This window comes from Grampus griseus (assembly GCF_964374135.1).
Source record: "Grampus griseus genome assembly, chromosome: 1".
Classification (NCBI taxonomy): domain Eukaryota; kingdom Metazoa; phylum Chordata; class Mammalia; order Artiodactyla; family Delphinidae; genus Grampus; species Grampus griseus.
This window is the reverse complement of record NC_139017.1, coordinates 50485533-50507517: the sequence shown is the minus strand read 5'-3', so window position 1 is coordinate 50507517 and position 21985 is coordinate 50485533. Positions and strand designations below refer to the sequence as shown.

The 21985-nt window shown below is 42.3% G+C and overlaps 1 protein-coding gene across 7 annotated transcripts in view; it reads right to left on the bottom strand.

Annotated features, from left to right (window-relative positions):
• Positions 1–21953, bottom strand: part of DCAF6 (DDB1 and CUL4 associated factor 6) — a 172380-nt gene extending 150427 nt beyond the window's left edge. For all 7 annotated transcript variants that reach the window (XM_082649066.1, XM_082649067.1, XM_082649069.1 and 4 more), the window contains exon 1: positions 21609–21953. In XM_082649066.1, coding sequence (XP_082505192.1) covers positions 21609–21705 — 97 coding nt within the window. In that variant the 5' untranslated portion in view covers positions 21706–21953. The remainder of the gene's footprint in view (positions 1–21608) is intronic.
• Between the last annotated feature and the right edge of the window lie 32 nt (positions 21954–21985).

Below are 21985 nucleotides of genomic sequence, written 5' to 3'. Positions count from 1 at the left end.
TGGTTAAGAGAAAAGAATAAGGCTGCTGATACTGAGAAACAGAGACAGAACAGCACTTTAACAAAACTTTTTGTAAGGTCGGATCTTAACAAACGGCACCGCGAAACAGAGGAAAGCTTCAAGTGAGCTTTATTAGGGAGCGCTCCCGGGCGAGGTTCACTGGTCCGAGAGAAAGGGGCCAGAGAAGTCGCGCCCGGGCGAGGGTTCGGCAAGATTTTATAGGGGAAGAAGGGAAAGGGGTGTGGTGAATCTGGGAGGGCGCAGGGTATTCCTTATTTGGTGGTCTTTTCAGGTATCCTGGGGGACCGTTAGTACCGCGCCTCGAAAGGCGGGAAGGCTGGGCTGGGTGCAAAGTCCCCAGGTCAGTTCCCGGAACTGGGTGGTCCGGAAAGTCTCCAAGTCAGTTTCTGGAACTGGGTGGTCCGGAGAGTTTCGGCCTGATGCAACCTGTGAATCTGATTGTGTTCCCCTGCCTCGGGCCAGTTGGCCTTACATCCCGACATCTTTGGTGTAATGGGGCGGCGTTCTGATCTCTGGCTACTTCATGCTGAATGGGGGTGTCGAAAGGGGAGTCGGGCGACCAGAGGTCCGAGGCTTAGGGGAGACCAGTGGGGGGTTCTGTAGGAAGCAAGGTGTAAGGACCGAGGCGCATTTGGTTTGTGGCCACCCAAAAGACTTCCTCCATGCGCCTGCGAAGTAACCTAAGAAAACAGGGAGCAAGCATGCTACGAAGAGGGTGCAGTCCGGGTTTGAAAGAGGGGTGTCAAAGAGTCCCTCTCTCGGCGGGCTCAGGGCCTCTATGACTTGGGGGCAGGAGTGGGAAGGGGAGGTCCCGGTGTCGGAGATAGGCAAGAGGGAGGCCGGGTTTAGGAGGGGGAAGAGGTCGAGGGAGATAGCAGCGTTTTCAATGAACAGTAGGTGGAACTCCTGGATGCGGGAGGGGCCCAGGAGGGAGAGAGACTTGTGGCCTAGGAGGTCGACCATCCGGTGGGAGGAAAACACGGTTAGTGGGTGGGCCAGAGTCAGTTTTTGTTTGGTCAGTTCGGCTGCCGCTGTTAGGGCCCGAAGGCATGGTTGCCATCCCCGAATGGTTGGGTCTAGCTGTTGGGAGAGGTAAGCCACGGGGCGGTAGGAAGGCCCTACAGGCTGGGCAAGGAGTCCAGTGGCTATTCCGGGCCCGTTCATCCACAAAAAGGTGAAAAGGTCGGTTTGGGTTGGGCAGAGAAAGGGGAGGAGAAGATATCAGCGCGTTACGGAGAGTGAGAAAGGCCTGTCGAACGGCGGAAGGAGAGGTGAGGGGTCCTTGAGGGGTTTCTTTAGCGGCTAGATATAAGGGTTTAGCGAGGAGAGCAAAGTTAGGGATCCAGACTACTGGGTGGAGAGGAATTATGGCCTCATTGATTAGTCGGAGGTCCTGGACCAGGCGATAATCCCCAGAGGTCTTGCGGACAGGCAGGATGGGGGTGTTGCAGGGAGAGTCAGTGGGGATAAGGAGTCCCTGGTTTAGGAGTCTGGTGATAATAGGTTGTAGGCCCCTAAGGTGAGTCTCAGAGATGGGAAATTGGGGCCTTGATGGAAATTTGGAGGGGTCCTTTAGGCGGATGAGGACGGGGGGATGGTGTGTTGCTATTATGGGCTTAGAAGTATCCCAGACTTGGGGATTGATTGGGTTCGGTGTGACTGGAAGAGGGGGATAGGAGGGGGAGGGTTCTAGAGACAGGCCGAGAAGAGGAAGCAGGAGTTGGGAGGAGGGGACCTTAGGGTCAAGTCTAACCAGCTGGAGGGAGGCCCCTAAGTGGAAAAGGACATCTCGGCCTAGCAAGGGAACTGGGCAGGATGGTATGACTAAGAAAGAATGAGTAAAAGGGAGTCCTTCGATATGGCATGCGAGTGGACCGGTCTGGAGTGGGAAGGATGGTTTGCCATCAATACCCATGACCGAGATCTGGGAAGGAGAAACTGGCCCGGAATAAGTAGGCAGGACCGAATAGATAGCCCCCGTGTCCACCAGAAATGAGATGGACTTACCCACTACCTGTAGCGTTACCCTGGGCTCGGCGAGGGTGATGGGGGTCTTCGAGTCCAGGCGCCGTCAGTTGTCAGCCAATCCCAGCAGTTCAAGTGGTAATGCCATTGGGTAGGCCTGCCCCCCGCGTGGAGACGCTGAGGGAGGGCCAGTCGTAGGGCAGTCACTCTTCCAGTGGCCCGTTAGCCCGCAGCTAGGACAGGGCTTATAAGGAGGTTGGGGATTGGGACATTGGCGAGCCCAGTGGCCTTCTTTTCCACATTTGAAGCAGGCCCCCGGCGCAGTTGCCTTTTGCAGACCCCGTGGATGCTGTGATCCATGGGAGATGGCCGGCCTTAGGGCGGCTACAAGAGCTTGGGTTTGGAGGGCCACCTTCTGGTGCATTCGAGCCTGTCGGCTGGATTCTGCCAAATCCTCACGGCCATTATAGAGGCCATCTTTACCAGATCTCAAATAGGGGTTTGAGGGCCGTCTTCTGCCCATTTTAATTTCTTTCGGATGTCCGGGGCTGATTGGGTGATAAAATGGGTGGCTAGGACCGCTGCCCCTGCCGGGGTGTCGGGATCCAGCCAGGTGTAGAGAGTTAAGGCCTCTGTAAGGCGATTGAGAAAGATAGCTGGATTTCCGTTAGGTTCTTGGGTTATCTCTTTTAGTTTTTCAAATTTGACTGCCTTATGAGCGGCAGCCTGCATGCCAGCCAGGAGGCATTGGATCATGAGGTCGCGTTTATGACGGCCATCTTGGCCATCCTGATAAGTCCAGCCTGGATCGGTGCCAGGTACGGCAGTCGCTCCGACAGGCATGGAGTTGTCGACAGGCATGGAGTTATCAGTAAGGTGAACCTGATCTGCATGGTTTCGGGCAGCAGTTTGAATTCTTTCCCTATCGTCAGGGGTCAGAGTAGAAGATAGGATCACAAAGATACCGTGCCAGGTTAGATCGTAAGCTTGAGAGAGAGAGCGAAATTCTTTAATGTAGCGGGAAGAGTCGGCAGAAAAGGAGCCTAATCGCTTTTCTATTTGAGAGAGATCTTGGAGAGAAAAGGGAACATGAACTCTAACTAATCCTTCCGCTCCTGCTACCTCCCTCAGAGGGCAGAGATGTGGATCTTGGGAGTCGTGAGAGCGTGTATGTGCACTAATTGGCGAAGCAAGGGGCGTGGGAGGAGAAACCTCGGGGGAACGGTTGGAGGGGAACGGGTTCGGGAGGAGGAGGGACCGCTTCAGGGTAGGGTGGAGGTTGGAGAGGAGCTCTGGAGGGGGAAGAGGGAGAGATTCGGGTGGGGCGGCTAGTGGAGAGGGGTTATCGTCAAAGGAAATTAGGGGCTTGAATGTAGGAGATGTCTGTTTGGCAAGAAGGATCTGGGAAGTGGAACAATCGACGCAGAGGGAAGGGCGGGAGCGTAAATACCAGAAGGCCTGAACATAGGGGACCTCGGACCATTTGCCCGTCCTGCGGCAGTAATTATCTAGATCACGGAGGATAATAAAATCTAAAGTCCCTTCAGGAGGCCATTTGGATTGATTGTCTAAAGGATATTGTGGCCAGGCCACAGTGGAATAGAAAATAAGCCGTCGGCAACGGAGATCTTGGGAGAAACCGAGAGCTGTAAAATTGGCTAGGAGACACCCCAGGGGCGTCTTAGAATCTGGTTTCGATTGTGAGGTTCCCATGACCCCCAGTCTGTCCCTGAGTGAATGGAGAGGGAGAGAGGCGTCCCTGGTCTCCGTCTCCAATTCACGGCAGGTCGGAGGGCGGTCAGGCGATAGGGACGTCTCTACAATCACCCGAGGCCCGACGGGTCGGAGAGCCGTCAGGCAATTGGGACGTCTCCACAGTTGCCCGAGGCCCGGAGAGAGGACGGAGGAGTCCCTGACGCGCCCCGGGGACAGGGAGTCCGGTGGGTAGGGACTCTGGGGGTCGGAGGGAACAAGGGAGGGGGACTTACCCCGTTTTCTGCCAGATCAGGTGGATGAGTAGATGTTCCCTGGTTGTCTCCTGGGGGAGGGGAGGAGCGTCCCGCGCGGTAACCCGCGGGGCTTGGTACCCCTCCCGGGTTTCGGCACCAAATGTAAGGTCGGATCTTAACAAACGGCACCGGGAAACAGAGGAAAGCTTCAAGTGAGCTTTATTAGGGAGCGCTCCCGGGCGAGGTTCACTGGTCCGAGAGAAAGGGGCCAGAGAAGTCGCGCCCGGGCGAGGGTTGGGCAAGATTTTATAGGGGAAGAAGGGAAAGGGGTGTGGTGAATCTGGGAGGGCGCAGGGTATTCCTTATTTGGTGGTCTTTTCAGGTATCCTGGGGGACCGTTAGTACCTCGCCTCGAAAGGCGGGAAGGCTGGGCCGGGCGCAAAGTCCCCAGGTCAGTTCCTGGAACTGGGTGGTCCGGAAAGCCTCCAGGTCAGTTTCTGGAACTGGGTGGTCCGGAGAGCTTCGTCTAATGCAACCTGTGAATCTGATTGTGTTCCCCTGCCTCGGGCCAGTTGGCCTCAAACTTTTCACTTTACTTGACTCTATTGCCCCTTTGAGCAACTTCTTTTTAAGGCCAAACTTCCTAGTCAACTACAAACGCTGCCATCTCTAGCTCATTGTCAGGTCTTCCTTTTCCTGAACTGTCTGTTTTGCCCCCTCCTATTCATTGGTTTTGTTCTCAGAAATCGTGGGGTATCAGTAAATTCAATGGTCTCTTTCAAGGCACATTTTTCATAATCTCATAGCATCATTAGCTGTCATAGGTAAATGCTGTCTCCTTGACATAATCTTCTTTGGCTTCCAAGACATCTTGCCAGATAACCAGGAGAACTGATAATTAAAGTGTAACAAACTCTGAGGAGAGAAAGAACACAGAACTGTTTTACCTTTGACAATGAACAGGACAAAGAGATGACTGCAATCAAAACGTGTAAGAAGAAAATAGTAAAAACTCAAATGAATGTTTAAAGGCCAAATGTGGGCTAGAGACACAGTTTAGAATCTCTAGGATCCTAGGCACAGAGAGAATCTACATTCAGTCACCAGCTCTTTTTCATGAGCCTCCCCCAAGTACTCATATGAAACACTGAAAACAACAGGAAGCCTGAGACAGTCCCTGTCTGGTAAGACTTAAAAAGGAAACTCCAGTCACTTTTCAGGCCCTTCTCTCATGGGAAGCAAAAGTCTTAAGCCACTGGGGAAGCCCTAGCTAAAAAGAGCCTCAGCAAAGGTCCACTAGCTTTAAGAGAGGCAGGAAACCCTCACGTCCATTTCAGGCAAAGGCAACTGCCTCCAGGACAGGAACGAAGTATAAACTGCCTATCCTTAAGGGAGGGACAGGAATCCCCCTCCCATCCCTACCAAGAGCCTTACAATGAACAACAAGCAGCATTTAAGTGTGGTGGCTTTGAAATGGGTCAACTCACAACGAACCACGTTTCCCAGAATTTTTTCCCTGTATGATTCATGTTACTTGAATTACCAGTCATATTTGCACAAGATTGGTGGGTGGAAGTAAAGTAACAGCAATACTGATTTTTATTGATGCTTATATTGTTTATATACATTGTTACTTGTCTGGCTCACCTCGTTAGAATGGGGAGCAACTAGGCCCATAACCGTCCTGGCTACCCATAGATCCTCTTTTAGGTTCTTGGAATACTAGGCCAATTTGTGTTTAGGTCCATGACAAAGGGTACCAGTTTCTCCTAAAAAAACACCTACATCTATAAGACTGAAGACAGTGAGAACTGGCATAGATCTTATGTTTTCATGGGTTCAGGCCTGTCCTTCCTATCCCCAATTTACCATCATCCTTTCCCAACTGTCTGTCCTGAGGATGTCAAGCCCCAGCAAAAGACATGAAGAAAACAACTTTACAGAGACAGTTTAATGAGTTCCCACAACTACACAAAGTCAAATGCCAGTAACACATCTTTGTGTGTATGTTTGTATATCTCCTAGTAATTCTGCTTCTTTGATTGAACTCATTCATGATTAACATTTTCAGCAAACTAGCAACAGAGGGAAACTTCCTCAATCTGGTAATAAGCACCAATAAAAGACCTAAAATATATCATATTTCACGGTGAAAGACTGAATGCTTCCCACTTAAAATCAGGACAATACAAGGAAGTCCACTCTCACCACTATTATTAAACACAGTCCTGGAAGTTTTAGACATTGGAATAATGTTAAGGAAAAAAAAAAAAGACACATAACTTGGAAAGGAAGAAATAACACAGTCCCTATTGAAAGATGACATGATTTTCCACATAGAAAATCTCCTGTAATATACCCAGAAACCTCTGAGAATTAATAAGTAAGTTTTGCAAGATCACAGCATATGAGATCAACACACACAAAAAATCACACTGTTACATACTAACAATGAATGGGTAGAAGTTGAACTTAAACACAATACATTTGGGCTTCCTGGTGGCACAGTGGTTAAGAATCCGCCTGCCAATACAGGGGACATGGGTTTGAGCCCTGGTCCGGGAAGATCCCATATGCCGTGGAGCAACTAAGCCCATGCGCCACAACTGCTCAGCCTGCGCTATAGAGCCTGCGAGCCACATTACTGAAGCCAACACGCCTAGAGACTGTGCTCTGCAACAAGAGAAGCCACCACAATGAGAAGCCCGCGCACCACAACGAAGAGTACCCCCCACTCGCCGCAACTGGAGAAAGTCCGAGCGCAGCAACAAAGACCCAACTCAGCCATAAATAAATAAATAGATTTATTAAAAAAAATACATTAATAATTGCTCAGAAGAAAATTAAACATTTGGACATAAATATAACAAAATATGCTGAAGATGTGTATCTTGATAATTATAAAATGCTGATGAAAGAAACCAAAGAGCTAAATAACTGGAGTGATGTACTGTGTTTATGGATCAGAAGACTCAACATAGTAAAGATGTCAGTCCTTCCCAAACTGATATGTGAGTCCAATGCAATTCCTATCAAAATCCCAGCAAGGTATTTTGGAGATAAGGACAACCTTACTCTAAAACTCATATAAAAAGGCAAAAGACAGAGAAGAGCTAAAACAATTTTGAAAAAGAATTATTGAGGGGAGAAAACGTCACTCAACTTGATGTAAAAACTTACTATATAGCTACAGTAAGCAAAACAGTATGGTATTTACAAAGGGACAGATACACAGATCAATGCAAGAGAATAGAGAACACCGATTAGATACACATAAATGTGCCCAACTGATTTTTAATAAAGGTGCAAAAGCAATTCCATGGAGAAAATACTGACTTTTAAACAAATGGTGCTAGGGCAAGTGGACATTCATAAGCACAAAAATGAACTTCACAGTAAATCACATACCTCATACAAAAATTAACACAAAATGGACTCTGGACTTAAACGTAAAAATATAAGACTATAAAACTTCAGGGAAAAAACATAGGAGGTAATCTCCAGGACCTAGGGTTAAGTTAAGAGTGTTTAGACATCAGACCAAAAGCATAATCCATAAAAGAAAAAAACTGATAAACTGAACCTCTCCAAAGTTAAAAACCTTTACTCTGCAAAAGACTCTATGAAAAGAAGAAAAAGACAAACTACACACTGGGAGAATGTATTTGCAAACTGCATATCTGACGAATGACTAATACCTAAACTATATAAATCAGTCTCAAAAAACAACAGTGAAAAAACAACAGTGAGAGACATGAAAATACACCCCACTGAAAATATAAAGATGGCAGGACCCCTCCGAGCACCAACAACCAGCTGCGTTGGGACCTGGCCTTACCTGCCAGCTGGCCAGTATCAGCCCAGGACTCCTGCACTGCACAGCCAGCCATACCAGGACCTGGCCCCAGCCACAAGCAGCTGGAAGCCTCTGCACTATGCAGGGCCCCACAGCCAAGTGGGCTGGGAGCCAGCCCCATGTACCAGAGTGCCACAGCAATCAGCCCCACCACAACAAAAGGGCCCACATAGCCCACACAGGGGGCACCCCTAGGTCATACGACTCCGGTGACCTGAGGGGAGTGTACTTATCCCACAAGCTGCATGGCACGGCCAAAAAAAAAGAAGATATAACAATTGTAAATATATCTGCACCTAACATAGGAGCACATAAATACATAAACCAAATATTAACAAACATAAAGAAATTGACAGTAACATAATACTACTAGGGGACTTTAACACTCCACTTACATCAATGGATAGATCATCCAGACAGAAAATCAATAAGGAAACACTAACTTTAAACAACATATCAGGGACTTCCCTAGTAGTCCAGTGGTTAAGAATCCGCCTCCCAATACAGGGGACGCAGGTTCAATCCCTGGTTGGGGAACTAATATCCCACATGCCAAGAGGCAACTAAGCCTGCACTCTCTAGACCCGTACACCACAACTAGAGAGCTCACATGCCACAGCTACTGAGCCCACATGCTATGGGGCCCACGTGCCACAACTAGAGATCCCCACGTGCCACAACTACTGAGCCCACGCACTCTAGAGCTCACACGCTCTAGAGCCCACACGCCACAACAAAAGATCCCGCATTCCACAACTAAGACCCAATGCAGCCAAATAAATAAATAAATAAATAAACATTTTACAAAATGGTTAAATGTTCTGTGTATCTTACCTCAGTTAATTAAAAAAAAATCAAATCAGACGAACTTAATAGATACAGAAAGAACGTTCCATTAAAAAGCAACAGAATACACATCCTTCTCAAGTACACATGGAACATCTCAAGGATAGAGCACAAGCTGGGCCACAAAGCAAGTCTCAATAAATCTTCTTAAGACTGAAATCATACCAAACATCTTTTCTGACCATAACACTATGAGCCTAGAAATCAACTATAAAGAGAAACTGCAGACACAAAAAACACATGGAGGCTAAACAACATGCTACTAAACAACCAATGGATCACTGATGAAATCAAAGAGAAAATCCAAAAATACCTGGAAACAAATGAAAATGGAAACACACTGATCCAAAATCTATGGGACTTAGCACAAGCAGTTCTAAGAGAGAAGTTTATAGCAATACAAGCCTAGCTCAGGAAACAAGAAAAATCTCAAACAACCTAACTTTACACCTAAAGCTACTAGAAAAATAACAAACAAAACCCACAGTTAGCAGAAGGGGAGAAATAATAAACAGCAAAATAAGTGAAATAAAAACTAAAAGATCAATAGAAAAGACCAATGAAACTAAGAGCTGGTTCTTTGAAAAGATACACCAAATTGATAAACCTTTAGCTACACACATCAAGAAACAAAGAGAGGGCCCAAATCAACAAATCAATAAAATCAGAAATGAAAAAGGAGAAATACAAAGGATCATAAGAAATTACTATGAAAAACTATGCACCAATAAAACGGACAACCTAAAAGAAACCGACAATCTCCTAGAAATGTACAATCTCCCAAGACTGAATCAGGAAAAAACAGAAAACTTGAACAGACCAATTACCAGTAATGAAATTGAGTCAATAACCAAAAGTATAAGCAGAAGTCCAGGACCAGACAGCCTCACAGGTAAATTCTACCATTTAAAGAACAGCTAATACCTACCCTCAAACTATTCAAAAAAACTAAAGAGGAAGGACTTCTGAACCCATTCTATAAAGCCAGCAGCACCCTGATACCAAAAAAAAAAAAAAAAAAAAATCACAAAAAAAGGAAATTACAGGTGAATATCACTGATGAACACACATGCAAAAATTCTCAACAAAATACTAGCAAATCATTAATTCAACAATACATTATATGGATCATACACCATATTCAAATGGGATTTATCCCAAGAATGCAAGGATGATTCAATATCTGCAAATCAATCAGTGTGATACACCATATTAACAAATTGAATAAAAATCATATGATCATGTGATCATCTCCATAGATGCAGAAAAAGCTTTTGACAAAATTCAATATTCATTTATGATAAAAATCCTCAACAAAGTAGGTATAAAGAGAACACACCTCCACATAATAAAGGTCCACTTTACTGACAAGTCCACAGCTAACATCACACTCAACAGTGAAAAGTTGAAAGCATTTTCCCTAAAATCAGGAATGAGACAAGAATGCCCACTCTTGGTACTTTTATTCAACATAGTACTGGACGTCCCAGACACAGCAATCAGACAAGAAAAAGAAATAAAAGGAATCCAAATTGGAAAGAAAGAAGTAAAACTGTCACTGTTTGCAGATAACCTGATACTACATATGGAAATTCCTAAAGATACACCAAAACACTATTAGAATGAATGAATTCAATAGTTACAGATACAAAATCAATACACAGAAATCTCTTGTTTCTATGCAGTAACAATAAACCACCAGAAGAAGAAATTAAGCAAAAAATCCCATTTACAATTGCACCAAAATGAATAAAACACTTAGGAATAAATCTAACCAAGGAGGTAAAAGACTCAGAAAACTATAAAACACCGATAAAAGAAATTGATGATGACAAAATTGGAAAGATATACTGAGTTTGTGGATTGGAAGAATTAATATTGTTAAAATGTTTACACTATCCAAGGCAAGCTATAGATTCAATGCAATTCCTATCAAAATACCAATGGCATTTTTCATAGAACTAGAATAGATCATTCTACAATTTCTATGGAAACACAAAATACCCCAAATAACCAAAACAATCTTTAGTAAGAACAAAGCTGGAGGTATCACACTCCTTGATTTCAAACTATACTACAAGCTAAAGCAAATAAATAGTATGGTACTGCCACAAAAACAGACACACAGATCAGCGGAACAAAATAGAAAACAGAGAAATGAACCCACACGTACATCGTCAATCAATCTACGACAAAGGAGGCAAGAATACAGAATGAAGGGAAAGATAGCCACTTCAATAAATGGTGTTGGGAAAACTGGAAAGCTACATGCAAAAGTATCAAACTGAACAAACTTTCTCACATCATATACAAAAATTCAAAATGAATTAAAGACTTAAATGTGAGACCTGAAACCATAAAACTTCTAGAAGAAAATATAGGCAGTATGCTCTTTGACCTCAGTCTAAGTAATATTTTTTTTATGTCTCCTCAGCAAGGGAAACAAAAGCAAAAATAAACAAATGGGAGTACATCAAACTAAAAAGCTTTCTGCACAGTAAAGGAAACTATCTACAAGACTAACAGACCACCAATTGAATGTTAGCAGATTTTTGCAAACTATATTTCATAAGGGGTTAATATCCAAGATACACCAAGAACTCATATGATGCAATATCAAAACAAAACCCGAGGGACTTCCCCTGTGGCGCAGTGGTTAAGAATCCACCTGCCAGTGCGGGGGACATGGGTTCGATCCCTCGTCCGGGAAGATCCCACATGCTGCTGAGCAGCTAGGTCCATGCGCCACAACTACTGAGCCTGTGCTCTAGAGTCCGCGAGCCACAACTACTGAACCTGCGTGCCACAACTACTGAAGCCCATGCACCTGGAGCCCATGATCTGCAATGAGAAGCCACTGCAATGAGAAGCCCATGCGCCACAATGAAGAGTAGCCCCCATTCGCTGCAACTAGAGAAAGCGCGCGCAGAGCAACGAAGACCCGATGCAGCCAATTAACTAATTAATGAATTAATTTAAAACCCAATTATAAAATGGGCAGAAGACCTGAACAGACATTTTTGCAAGGAAGACATACAGATGGCCAATGTGCACATGAAAAAATGCTCAACATCCCTAAATATCACGGAAATGCAAATCAAAACCACAATGAGATATCACCTCACACCTGTCAGAAAGGCTATTATCAAAAAAACAACAAATAACAAGTGTGGGAGAGGATGTGAAGGAAAGGAAACTCTCATGCACTGCTGGTGGGAATGCAAATTGGTACAGTCACTATGGAAAACAGTATGGAGGTTCCTCAAAAAACTAAAAAGACAACTACTGTACTATCCAGCGATTCCGCTTCTAGGTAATTTCCAGAAGAAAACAAAAGCATTAATTCAAAACAATATATGCGCCCCTATGTTCATTGTAGCATTATTTACAGTAGCCAAGATGTAGAAGCAACCTAACTGTCCATCAAAAGATGAATGGATAAAAAAGATGTGGTGCATATATATGTAATGGAATACTACTCAGCCATGAAAAGGATGAAATCTTGCCATTTACAACAACGTGGATGGACCCGGAGGATATTACGTTAAGTGAAGTAAGTCAGAGAGAGAAACACAAATATCATATGATTTCACTTACATGTGAAATCTTAAAAACAAAACAAATGAGCAAACGTAACAGAACAGAAACAGACTCATAGATACAGAGAACAAACAAAACAAATGAACAAAAGTAACAGAACAGGGGCTTCCCTGGTGGCGCAGTGGTTGAAAGTCCGCCTGCCGAAGTAGGGGACACGGGTTCGTGTCCCGGTCTGGGAAGATCCACATGCCGCGGAGCGGCTGGGCCCGGGAGCCATGGCCGCTGAGCCTGCGCGTCAGGAGCCTGTGCTCCGCAACGGGAAAGGCCACAACAGTGAGAGGCCCGCGTACCGCAAAAAAAAAAAAAAAAAAAAAAAAAGTAACAACAGAAACAGACTCATAGATACAAACAGGCGGTTGCCTAAAGGGAGGAGGTTGGGGGGAATAGTTGAAGGAGATTAAGAGGTACAAACTTCCAATTACAAAATAAATGAGTCACATCAATGAAATGTACAGCATAGGAAATACACTCAATAATATTGTAATAACTTTGTATGGTGACAGTAACTATACTGATCATGGCGATTATTTCGTAGTGTACAGAAATATCGAATCACGATGTTGAGCACCTGGAACTAAATTAAATACTTCAATTAAAAATTGATACTTCAAGGCTTCCCTGGTGGCACAGTGGTTGAGAGTCCACCTGCTGATGCAGGGGATGCGGGTTCGTGCCCCCGTCCGGGAGGATCCCACATGCCACGGAGCGGCTGGGCCCATGAGCCATGGCCGCTGGGCCTGTGCATCCGGAGCCTGTGCTCCGCAACGGCAGAGGCCACAACAGTGAGAGGCCCGCATACCGCAAAAAAAAAAAAAAAAAAACAGTGGCAACACTAAATGCTGCTGATGATGCAGAGAAACTGGATTACTCATTCGTGGCTGATGGGAACATAAAACGGTTCAGCCATACTGGAAAAAGGTATGGCAGTTTCTTACAAAAGTAAACAATGTGCTTATCATATAGTGCAGTAATTACAATTCTTGGACACTTATCCCAGAGATAAAAATCTATGTTCATACAAAAACCTGTATATGGATGTTCGTAACAGCTCTCTATTTAATAGTCAAAACTGGAAACAATACAAATATCTTCAACAAATGAACGATTAGTTATATATCGATATCATGAAATACTAATCAACAATACAAAGAAATAAACTATTGTACACACAACCTGGATGAATCTTAAGGGAATTATGCAGAGTGAAAAAAGCCAATCTCAAAAGTTTACATGCTGTTATTTAGAACATTACATACATGTTATTTATGTAACATTCTTGAAATGACAAAATTATAGAAAGGGAGAACAGATTAGTAGTTACCAGGGGTTAGCTGTTGGGAGGGAAGGAGGTAGCTGTGGCCAAAAATGGGATCACAAAGGACTATTGTGATGAAACTGTTCTGTACCTTAAATAAGGTGGTAACCACTTTAATCTATTAACATTAATTAACATTAATTTATTAAAATTATTAGAGAAATGCAAATCAAAACTACAATGGGGTATCACCTCACACCGGTCAGAATGGCCATTATCAAAAAATCTAGAAACAATAAATGCTGGAAAGGGTGTGGTGAAAAGGGCACCCTCCTCCACTGTTGGTGGGAATGTAAATTGATACACCACTATGCAGAACAGTATGGAGGTTCCTTAAAACACAAAAAATAGAAAGCAATCCCACTACTGGGCATATACCCTGAGAAAACCATAATTCAAAGAGTCACGTACCACAATGTTCACTGCAGCACTATTTACAATAGTCAGGACACGGAAGCAACCTAAATGTCCATTGACAGATGAATGGATAAAGAAGATGTGGCACATATTTACAATCGAATATTACTCAGCCATAAAAGGAACAAAATTGAGTTATTTGTAGTGAGGTGGATAGACCTAGAGTCTGTCATACAGAGTAAAGTCAGAAAGAGAAAAACAAATACCATATACTGACACATATATATGGAATCTAAAAAAAAAAGGTACTGATGAACCGGGTGGCAGGGCAGAAATAAAGACATAGACATAGAGAATGGACGTGAGGACATGGTGGGGGAGGGGGAAGCTGGGGTGAAGTGAGAGTAGCATCGACGTATATACACTACCAAATGTAAAACAGATAGCTAGTGGGAAGCAGCAGCATAACACAGGGAGATCAGCTCCGTGCTTTGCGAAGACCTAGAGGGGTGGGATAGAGAGGGTGGGAGGGAGGCTCAAGAGGGAGGGAATATGGGGATATATGCATGCATACGGCTGATTCACTCTGTTGTACAACAGAAATTAACACAGCATTGTGAAGCAATTATACTCCAATAAAGATGTATTAAAAAATAATAATAAAATAAAATTTTTTTAAAAAAATAAAAACTAAAATCAGTGCTAAAATTGCATGGAACTAAATACACACATGCAAAAGTGCATGTAAAACTGGGGAAATATGAATAAGATTCATAGATCTATCTATGTCAGTTTCCTAATTGTGATATATTAATATAGTTGTACAAGATACTACCATTGGGAAATTGATTGAGGGTATATGAGATCTCTTTGTATTATTTCTAACAACTGCACATGCATCTACACTTATCTCTAAATTAAAAGTTAAAGTACTAAACAAAACAAAACCTTCCCACAAAGAAAACTCCAAGCTCAGATGGCTTCAATGATGAAATCTATCGAACATTTAAGGAAAAGGTAATTTCAAGTCTACACAAACTCTTCAGAAAAAGAGAAGAACACTTCCAACACATTTATGAGGCCAGCATAATCCTGATACGAAAAACAGGCAAAAATATAACAACTGTGAGCTAATATCCTTAAAGAACAAAAACACAAAATTCTTACCAAAAGTGAAGCCAGCAATATATAAAGGACAATTTATCATAACCAAGTAGGATTTGGCCCAGGAATTGAATGTTGGTTCAACATTCAAAAATCAATCAATATGTTAACATAATCTATGAAACACAAATCATATAATCAATTCAACAGATGCAGAATAAACCCTGACAAAATTCAACAGCTAGTCATGATAAACACTCTCAGCAATTTAAGAGTAGAAGGGGATTTCTTCAATGGGTATCTACAAAAACCTACAGTCAACAACATATTTAATAGTTAAAGACTGAATGCTTTCCAGGATGAGGAATAAGGCAACAATGTCCACTCTTACTACTTCCTTTCAAGATTCTACTGGAGTCCTGGTCAATGCAATTAAGCAAGAAAATTGAAAACGGAAGAAAAAAACAACATAGGTAAAAAAGGAAGAAATCTTGTTTTTTGGTTATTTTGGTTTTTCTTTTTTTGGTCACACCACGCTGCTTGTGGGATCGTAGTACCCCAACCAGGGATTGAATCTGGTCCCTCTGGGCAGTGAGAGCACCAAGTCCTAATCACTGTACCACCAGGGAATTCCCAGGAAGAATCTTAATATGCAGTGACATAATCAACTACATAAAATCCAAAAAAGCCTGCAAAAAAAAAAATTTTATAAGAACTAATGAGTAGGGCTTCCCTGGTGGCACAGTGGTTAAGAATCCACCTGCCAGTGCAGGGGTCACAGGTTCAAGCCCTAGTCCGGGGAAGATTCCACATGCCCTGGAGCAACAAAGCCTGTGCGACACAACTACTGAGCCTGCACTCTAGGGCCCACAAGCCACAACTACTGAAGCCCGTCCACCTAGAGACCGTGCTCTGTAACAAGAGAAGCCACCGCAATGAGAAGCCTGCACACCACAACGAAGAGTAGCCCCTGCTCGCCGCAACTAGAGGAAAGCCTGTACGCAACAACGAAGACCCAACGCAGCCAGAAATTATTTTTTTTAAGAAAGAACTAATGAGTAGGTTGAGTAAAGTTGCACGATATAAAGCCAATTTTAAAAAATTTTATTTCTATATATGCACAATGAATAATTTGATATTACTTATAAACTTATAAAATACTATCTAAAATAGTATAAAAACATTAAATATATAGGAATAAATAGAGCAAATATATATATAGGATCTGTACACTGAAAAATATATAACATTGCTGAAAGAAATGAAGGAACAACAAAATAAATGGAGAGAAAAGCCACCATTATGAATTGGAAGATTCCATACTGTAAAGACTACAATTCTCCCTGAAATAAGGTACAGATTCAACACAGTATCAATCAAAACCCCAGCAGTCCTTTTTATAGAAATTGACAAGCTGATTCTGAAATTTAAAAAATGAAAAGGACTCAGAATAGCCAATTTTGAAAAAAAGAACCAAGTACAAAATATCACACTAGCTGATTTCAACACTCACTATAAAGACCGAAAGTAATGGCATAAAGGCAGACACCTAGATCAATGGAATGTGGTAGAGAAATTGACTTACACAAACTGGGAGAAAATATCTGCAAAATATATATCTGATTAAGGACTTGTATCAAGAATATATAAAGAATTTTTACAATATTAAGAAGGTAAATCTGAATATTTAACCAAAGTATAAGAATGACAAATAAACCATGAAAATATACTCAAAATCATTAATCATTAGGATTAAATCAAATGCAAATTAAAACAATAGTGATATTATACCTACATTATCAACTAGAAAAGCTAAAATTAGGAAGACTCATAATGCCAAGTATGGATGAGAACGTGGAACAACTAGAACTCTCAAACACTGCTGATGGGAATGCAGTATGGTACAACTGTTTTGAAAAAGTTTCTTATGAAGTTAAACACACTTATTATACAACTCGGCAATCCCATTGCAAGTATTACTCAAGAAATGAGGATTTGGGAATTCCCTCGCAGTTCAGTGGTTAGGAATCCGGGCTTTCACTACCGAGGAGGGCCTGGGTTCAATCCCTGGTCGGGAAACTAAGAACCAGCAAGCCGTGAGGCATGGCAAAAAAAAAAAAGTGAGGATCTAAAAGTGTTGTACTGTATTTTTGCCAAAGTATAAATTAAAAGTTTTGTTATTTATATCTTCTTTATTTGCCATCAGCGCTATTCAAAAAACATTTTTTTTAGTCTACTACAACTACTTGGGAAACACACCCACCCTAACTTTGAAGTCAGTAACATTCAATTATAATTATTAAAAAAACACACCACTTAGAACAGCTTTGTGAACCTCAAGCCAACACTCATTAGTGGATATTCTACTGGGTCAACACCAACATTTTTAACAACACGATATGGAACAGAAAAAAGAATGCACCACACCTAGTAAGGGTAAATGTCATTTGGGGAATCTTTTATTTTAGTTATGTGTATCACAAGTTGCCATGTAAATGTATTTTTACTGTGGATCAGGGTCAAAACATTTGAAAAACACTGACATAAAACATACCTGAAATATAAATTTTGTGCTACCAGAAGCTCCTATCCCTTTTAAGCACTTTCATCCTACACCAGGTAGGAATGAAATCTACAGTAGAGCTATTCAATTGTCTGCTGTTGTTATGATTGATAACAGGCATTTGGTGGCCTAATCTTCAGGAATTAACAGCATATTCTATTACAAATATTTGTCATATTTAACTGTCATTATTAACTATTAAAATCAGACCTTTTTTAGCTTTCATTGAAATTTTAAGACTAAAGAAACAAAATACAAATACTTCACTAACTTTTCCCCAGTAGTTAACAAGGAGGAAAAACTCAGAATTTTCTGACCCTCATAAAATATGTTTTAACCCGGCAACACTTTATGAAGAACTTGGTAAGTCTGAATATAGATGTATTCAAGATACGCTAAAGACTAATCTAAATGCAAAATTATCCATTTCAGTACATACTGACCCTAACGATATTCAAAGGACACAGACTTCCTAATCGCCTGAACAAAAAGAGATTTCAATCTCCACTATAAGGCTGTCACTGGCTTAGTGGTATAGTCTGAATGTTCGTGCCCCCCCATCACCCCACCCGGACCAATTCCTCTGCTGAAATCCTAATTAGGAGGTGGGAATCTTCGGGAGGTGATTAGGCTTGGATTAGTGCCCTTATAAAAAAGATCCCAGGGAATTAGCTCACTTCTTCTGCCTTGTGAGGTTATGGTGAAAAGATGGCTATGAATCAGGAAGCAGGCCCTCACCAGACTCAGAACCTGACCATGTAAGCACCCTTATCTCAGGCTTCCAGCCTCCAAAACTTTGAAAAATAAATTTATGTTGTTCAAAAGCCACCCAGTTTATGGTATTTTGTTACAGCATCCCAAGTTGACCAAAACACTGCCTAATCATAACTTAAACACTTCGTATTAAACATATAATACATTAGGGCAAACAACTCCCTTGAAAATTTCCCTTAAATTGCTTTTTGTTAGTCAATTACTGTCTTTAATTTAGAAGGATTAGAAAGTGTAAATTCAAATTGTACGCAAGCCTGTCTAAAATGAGAGAAATAGGAAGAGAAAGAAGAAATGTACAGATAATTTCTTTTATAAGTAATGTTTATCTCTATAAAACTATAATGAAATATGTATGGCTAATAAATTATTATAACAATCACTGAGTTCCAAAAGCACTACTCTATAACTAGTATACGGTATCTTAAGAAACATTTAGACGTACAGGTGTCTCTGACTCTGGACTTTGACAACTGCTCTTTAAAAAAATAAATCCTCCATTGAAATTTAGATCGGGCTCATAAAGATTACAATCCCTGGCCTAGCCTCTGAGTTCATGCTAGACAAAACACTTCATTGGTTCAGGTGAATCTTGTGAATTTGTGGGCTATAAGTAAACATATACATCTTCTTCTAAATAATACATGACAAATTATCTTTATTCTCACAATATAAAAGGATGTTTTGTGAACTTCAATTTTTTTTGATGGGAGGAAGAAAAAATTAACCAAATTTAAATAAAATCACCTGTAAAACATGAATACTACTATTGAAAAGGCACATGCTATGGTTAATTTGAAATGCACATTACAAGAAAAATCTGTCAATTGCTTCTATTCCAATTTTACTGTTATTTAGAAGTAATTCATTATTAGAAATACAAATAATGGAGATAAATTAGAAAAATATTTAACCTACAGTACTATAGATAAACAATCAAAATGTTTAAATATTGAAGTTCCCCCCCCCCCGAAAAAATCTACTTACCTTTTAAAACACTTGGACTTCTTAAAAAGAAGACTTTATAAGAGTACTTCAAAATATCATTTTTTTTAAATCTCATTAATTCAGGCAATACCAATGTGGACTTTGCTGTTTCCTGCTAAGCCAAGATTAGCACTGGAGTGTGAAAGAGATGGATAAACTAAAGGTGTAAAGAAAGTCTCCTAAGGCTAAGAAATTACTCAAGCTATTTTTGAATATTTTAAAAAAAACACTTTTAAAGGATGTGCTAATTATAAAGTATATATTACTACCACATTTAAAATATTATGTAAGATATGGAATTTCCTGCATGAATATACATATATTTGAAAATCTATAATTTCGACTTTCTACTAAAGACAGTGGACTCTTACTCTTCAATTCTCCTCCACCCAACACATGAACTCCACTCCCATTATGGAGCTAGAAGAGGAAGGGAAAAAGAAAATGTATGGTTTTATATTTTAATTGACTCTATCATAGATACAGCTGAAGTAACTGAACCAGCAGAAAACATTAATACATAAACCTACATATAAGTACTACTTATTTAAATGCTCCAACTAATAGAGATAAAAGACCACATATAAATTCATTGGTGTAGAACACAAGTTTTTTTTATTAAGCTAAAGTTAAGTTCTTTCTCAGCAAGTATTAAAAGAAATATTGCACATCTTTTAGGTTAATGGTTTAAAAAGCACTCTCTATTGATATTAAATTTTAAAATGATTAATCACCACTCCAGGTACTTATCCTAGAACAAATGCACAAAAAGCATGTGCAAGGAGGTTCACTGTAGTGCTGTTAGTAACAGCAAATGTCCAAAAAAAGAAGAAAGGCTGAGTCGACGATGATACCTTCATACTGTTAAATACTCTGCAATAGTTTAAAAGACTGTATAGATCTATTTTTACTGCCATGCAAAGATCTCCAAGATGTTATGTAAAAAAAAAAAAACAAGTTGCAAAACAGTTGTTTACAGTATGACACCATATATTCAGGTCACACACACACTCCTACAGCATTTCTATATGTACACATGTGCTTGTAAGAATTCAAAGAAAAAGGTCTGGAAGAATACTCAGGAAACAGAGAACACTGTTACCTCTCAAAGAGTGTGTGTGTGAAACTGGAATGGGAGAAATCACAAGGATTTGTGCTTCATTCTTATTTTTTACAAGGACAATGTATTCATGTCACTTGGGACACTAAAAAACAGGAGCAAGGGGAAAAAAATGCCTGCTAACTTCTCTCAAATAACTCACAAACCAGAACTGTTAGGTGTAGCGAAATTTCATTTTCTTTTATTGATTTTAAGTCAAAACCAAATGACATCAACAAATACCTAGCAAAAAGTAACAAAATTGCAAAGAAAAAAATTTTAGTGATGTTGTCTTATCTTCAAATTAAAAAAAAAGAAAAGAAAAAGAAGAAAGAGTAATGAAAAGATTGCAGAGGAAGGAAGAAAAAAGACCCCTACTAAATCCGTCCACTTTTAGCTCAGGCGTGACCCAGAATCCTCACAAATCCACTTTACGCAAAACGAAAAGAACTGGACTACCGTTCCCCCAAGTATCGAAGGTTGTTTTTAGAAAGCTTAACTAAGTAACAGTAAATGCCAAGTGTGTTTCACAGGGGTGGGAATGGGAACGTGAAACCCTACACCTCCTTAAAGCGGTCGAAACCACCGAACAGCAGAGTCCAACTGGGAAAGCGCGCGGGGGTGGGGAGAGCTCATCTATCACTTTCAGGTTTTGGCTCGGAGCCGCACAACAGTTTACACCGAGTCTGTTTGGAGCGCGGAGTCCCCGAGGGTGGTCAGCGCGTCGCCACGGACACCTAAGCCCTCCCGAGACTTTAGGGGAGGGGCGGTCAACACAAACTTAGGTCCTTCGGCTGAGCGAGGAGAGCGCTGGAGAAGAGCAAAAGCGCCAACTTTTGCTCTAAACGCGGCAGCTCGGGGAGGTTCGACAAGTCTTCTCCCGAGTCCCACTCCAGAAGCGACCCCAACACCTTTCTCGGCCAGTACCGTCTGCCCCCTGTCCGGCCCCCCGAAGGAAAACCCAGTAAGGGCGGCGGCTGGCAGCATGAAAGGGGGACTTAGCCATTGGAGGACACGGGCATGGGATCCGTCCGCCAAGGTCCACCCAGCACCTCGGCGTCTCCGGGGCGTCCCTGCCCAGGCGCTGTCCCACCTCCAATAGCCCCAGCGGCGTGGCCCCCTCCCCCACCTCTGGGCGGCGACCTCAGCGCCTCCGCCCCAGGGCCCCCGCTCACCCAGGTAGCGGCTCCGCAGCCGGGACGGGTCCTCCAGCCCGAGGGACCTTTTCCTCACGTCCCACAACAGGTGTGGGCAACAGCCACCTCGAGACATGGCTCCGCCGGGCCGGGGGAGGAGAGGAGACCACCGCGTGGGGGAGGGGAAAGGGGGGAGGGGACACGCGGATCAACACCCGAGCCGCACCAGCACCATCCGCGCGCCGGGCCTCGCGGTAGCAGCGAGTTAGATGGCGGTGGCAGCGGCAGCGCCTTCGCCCCCGAAGCCCGGCCGCACCCGGGCCTGAGCTCGCCTCATACTCTCCTGCTCAAGACTACCCAGAACATCCAGAGATCAGCAACTGTTCCCTCCCTCAGCACCCCCTCCTACAGGAGGA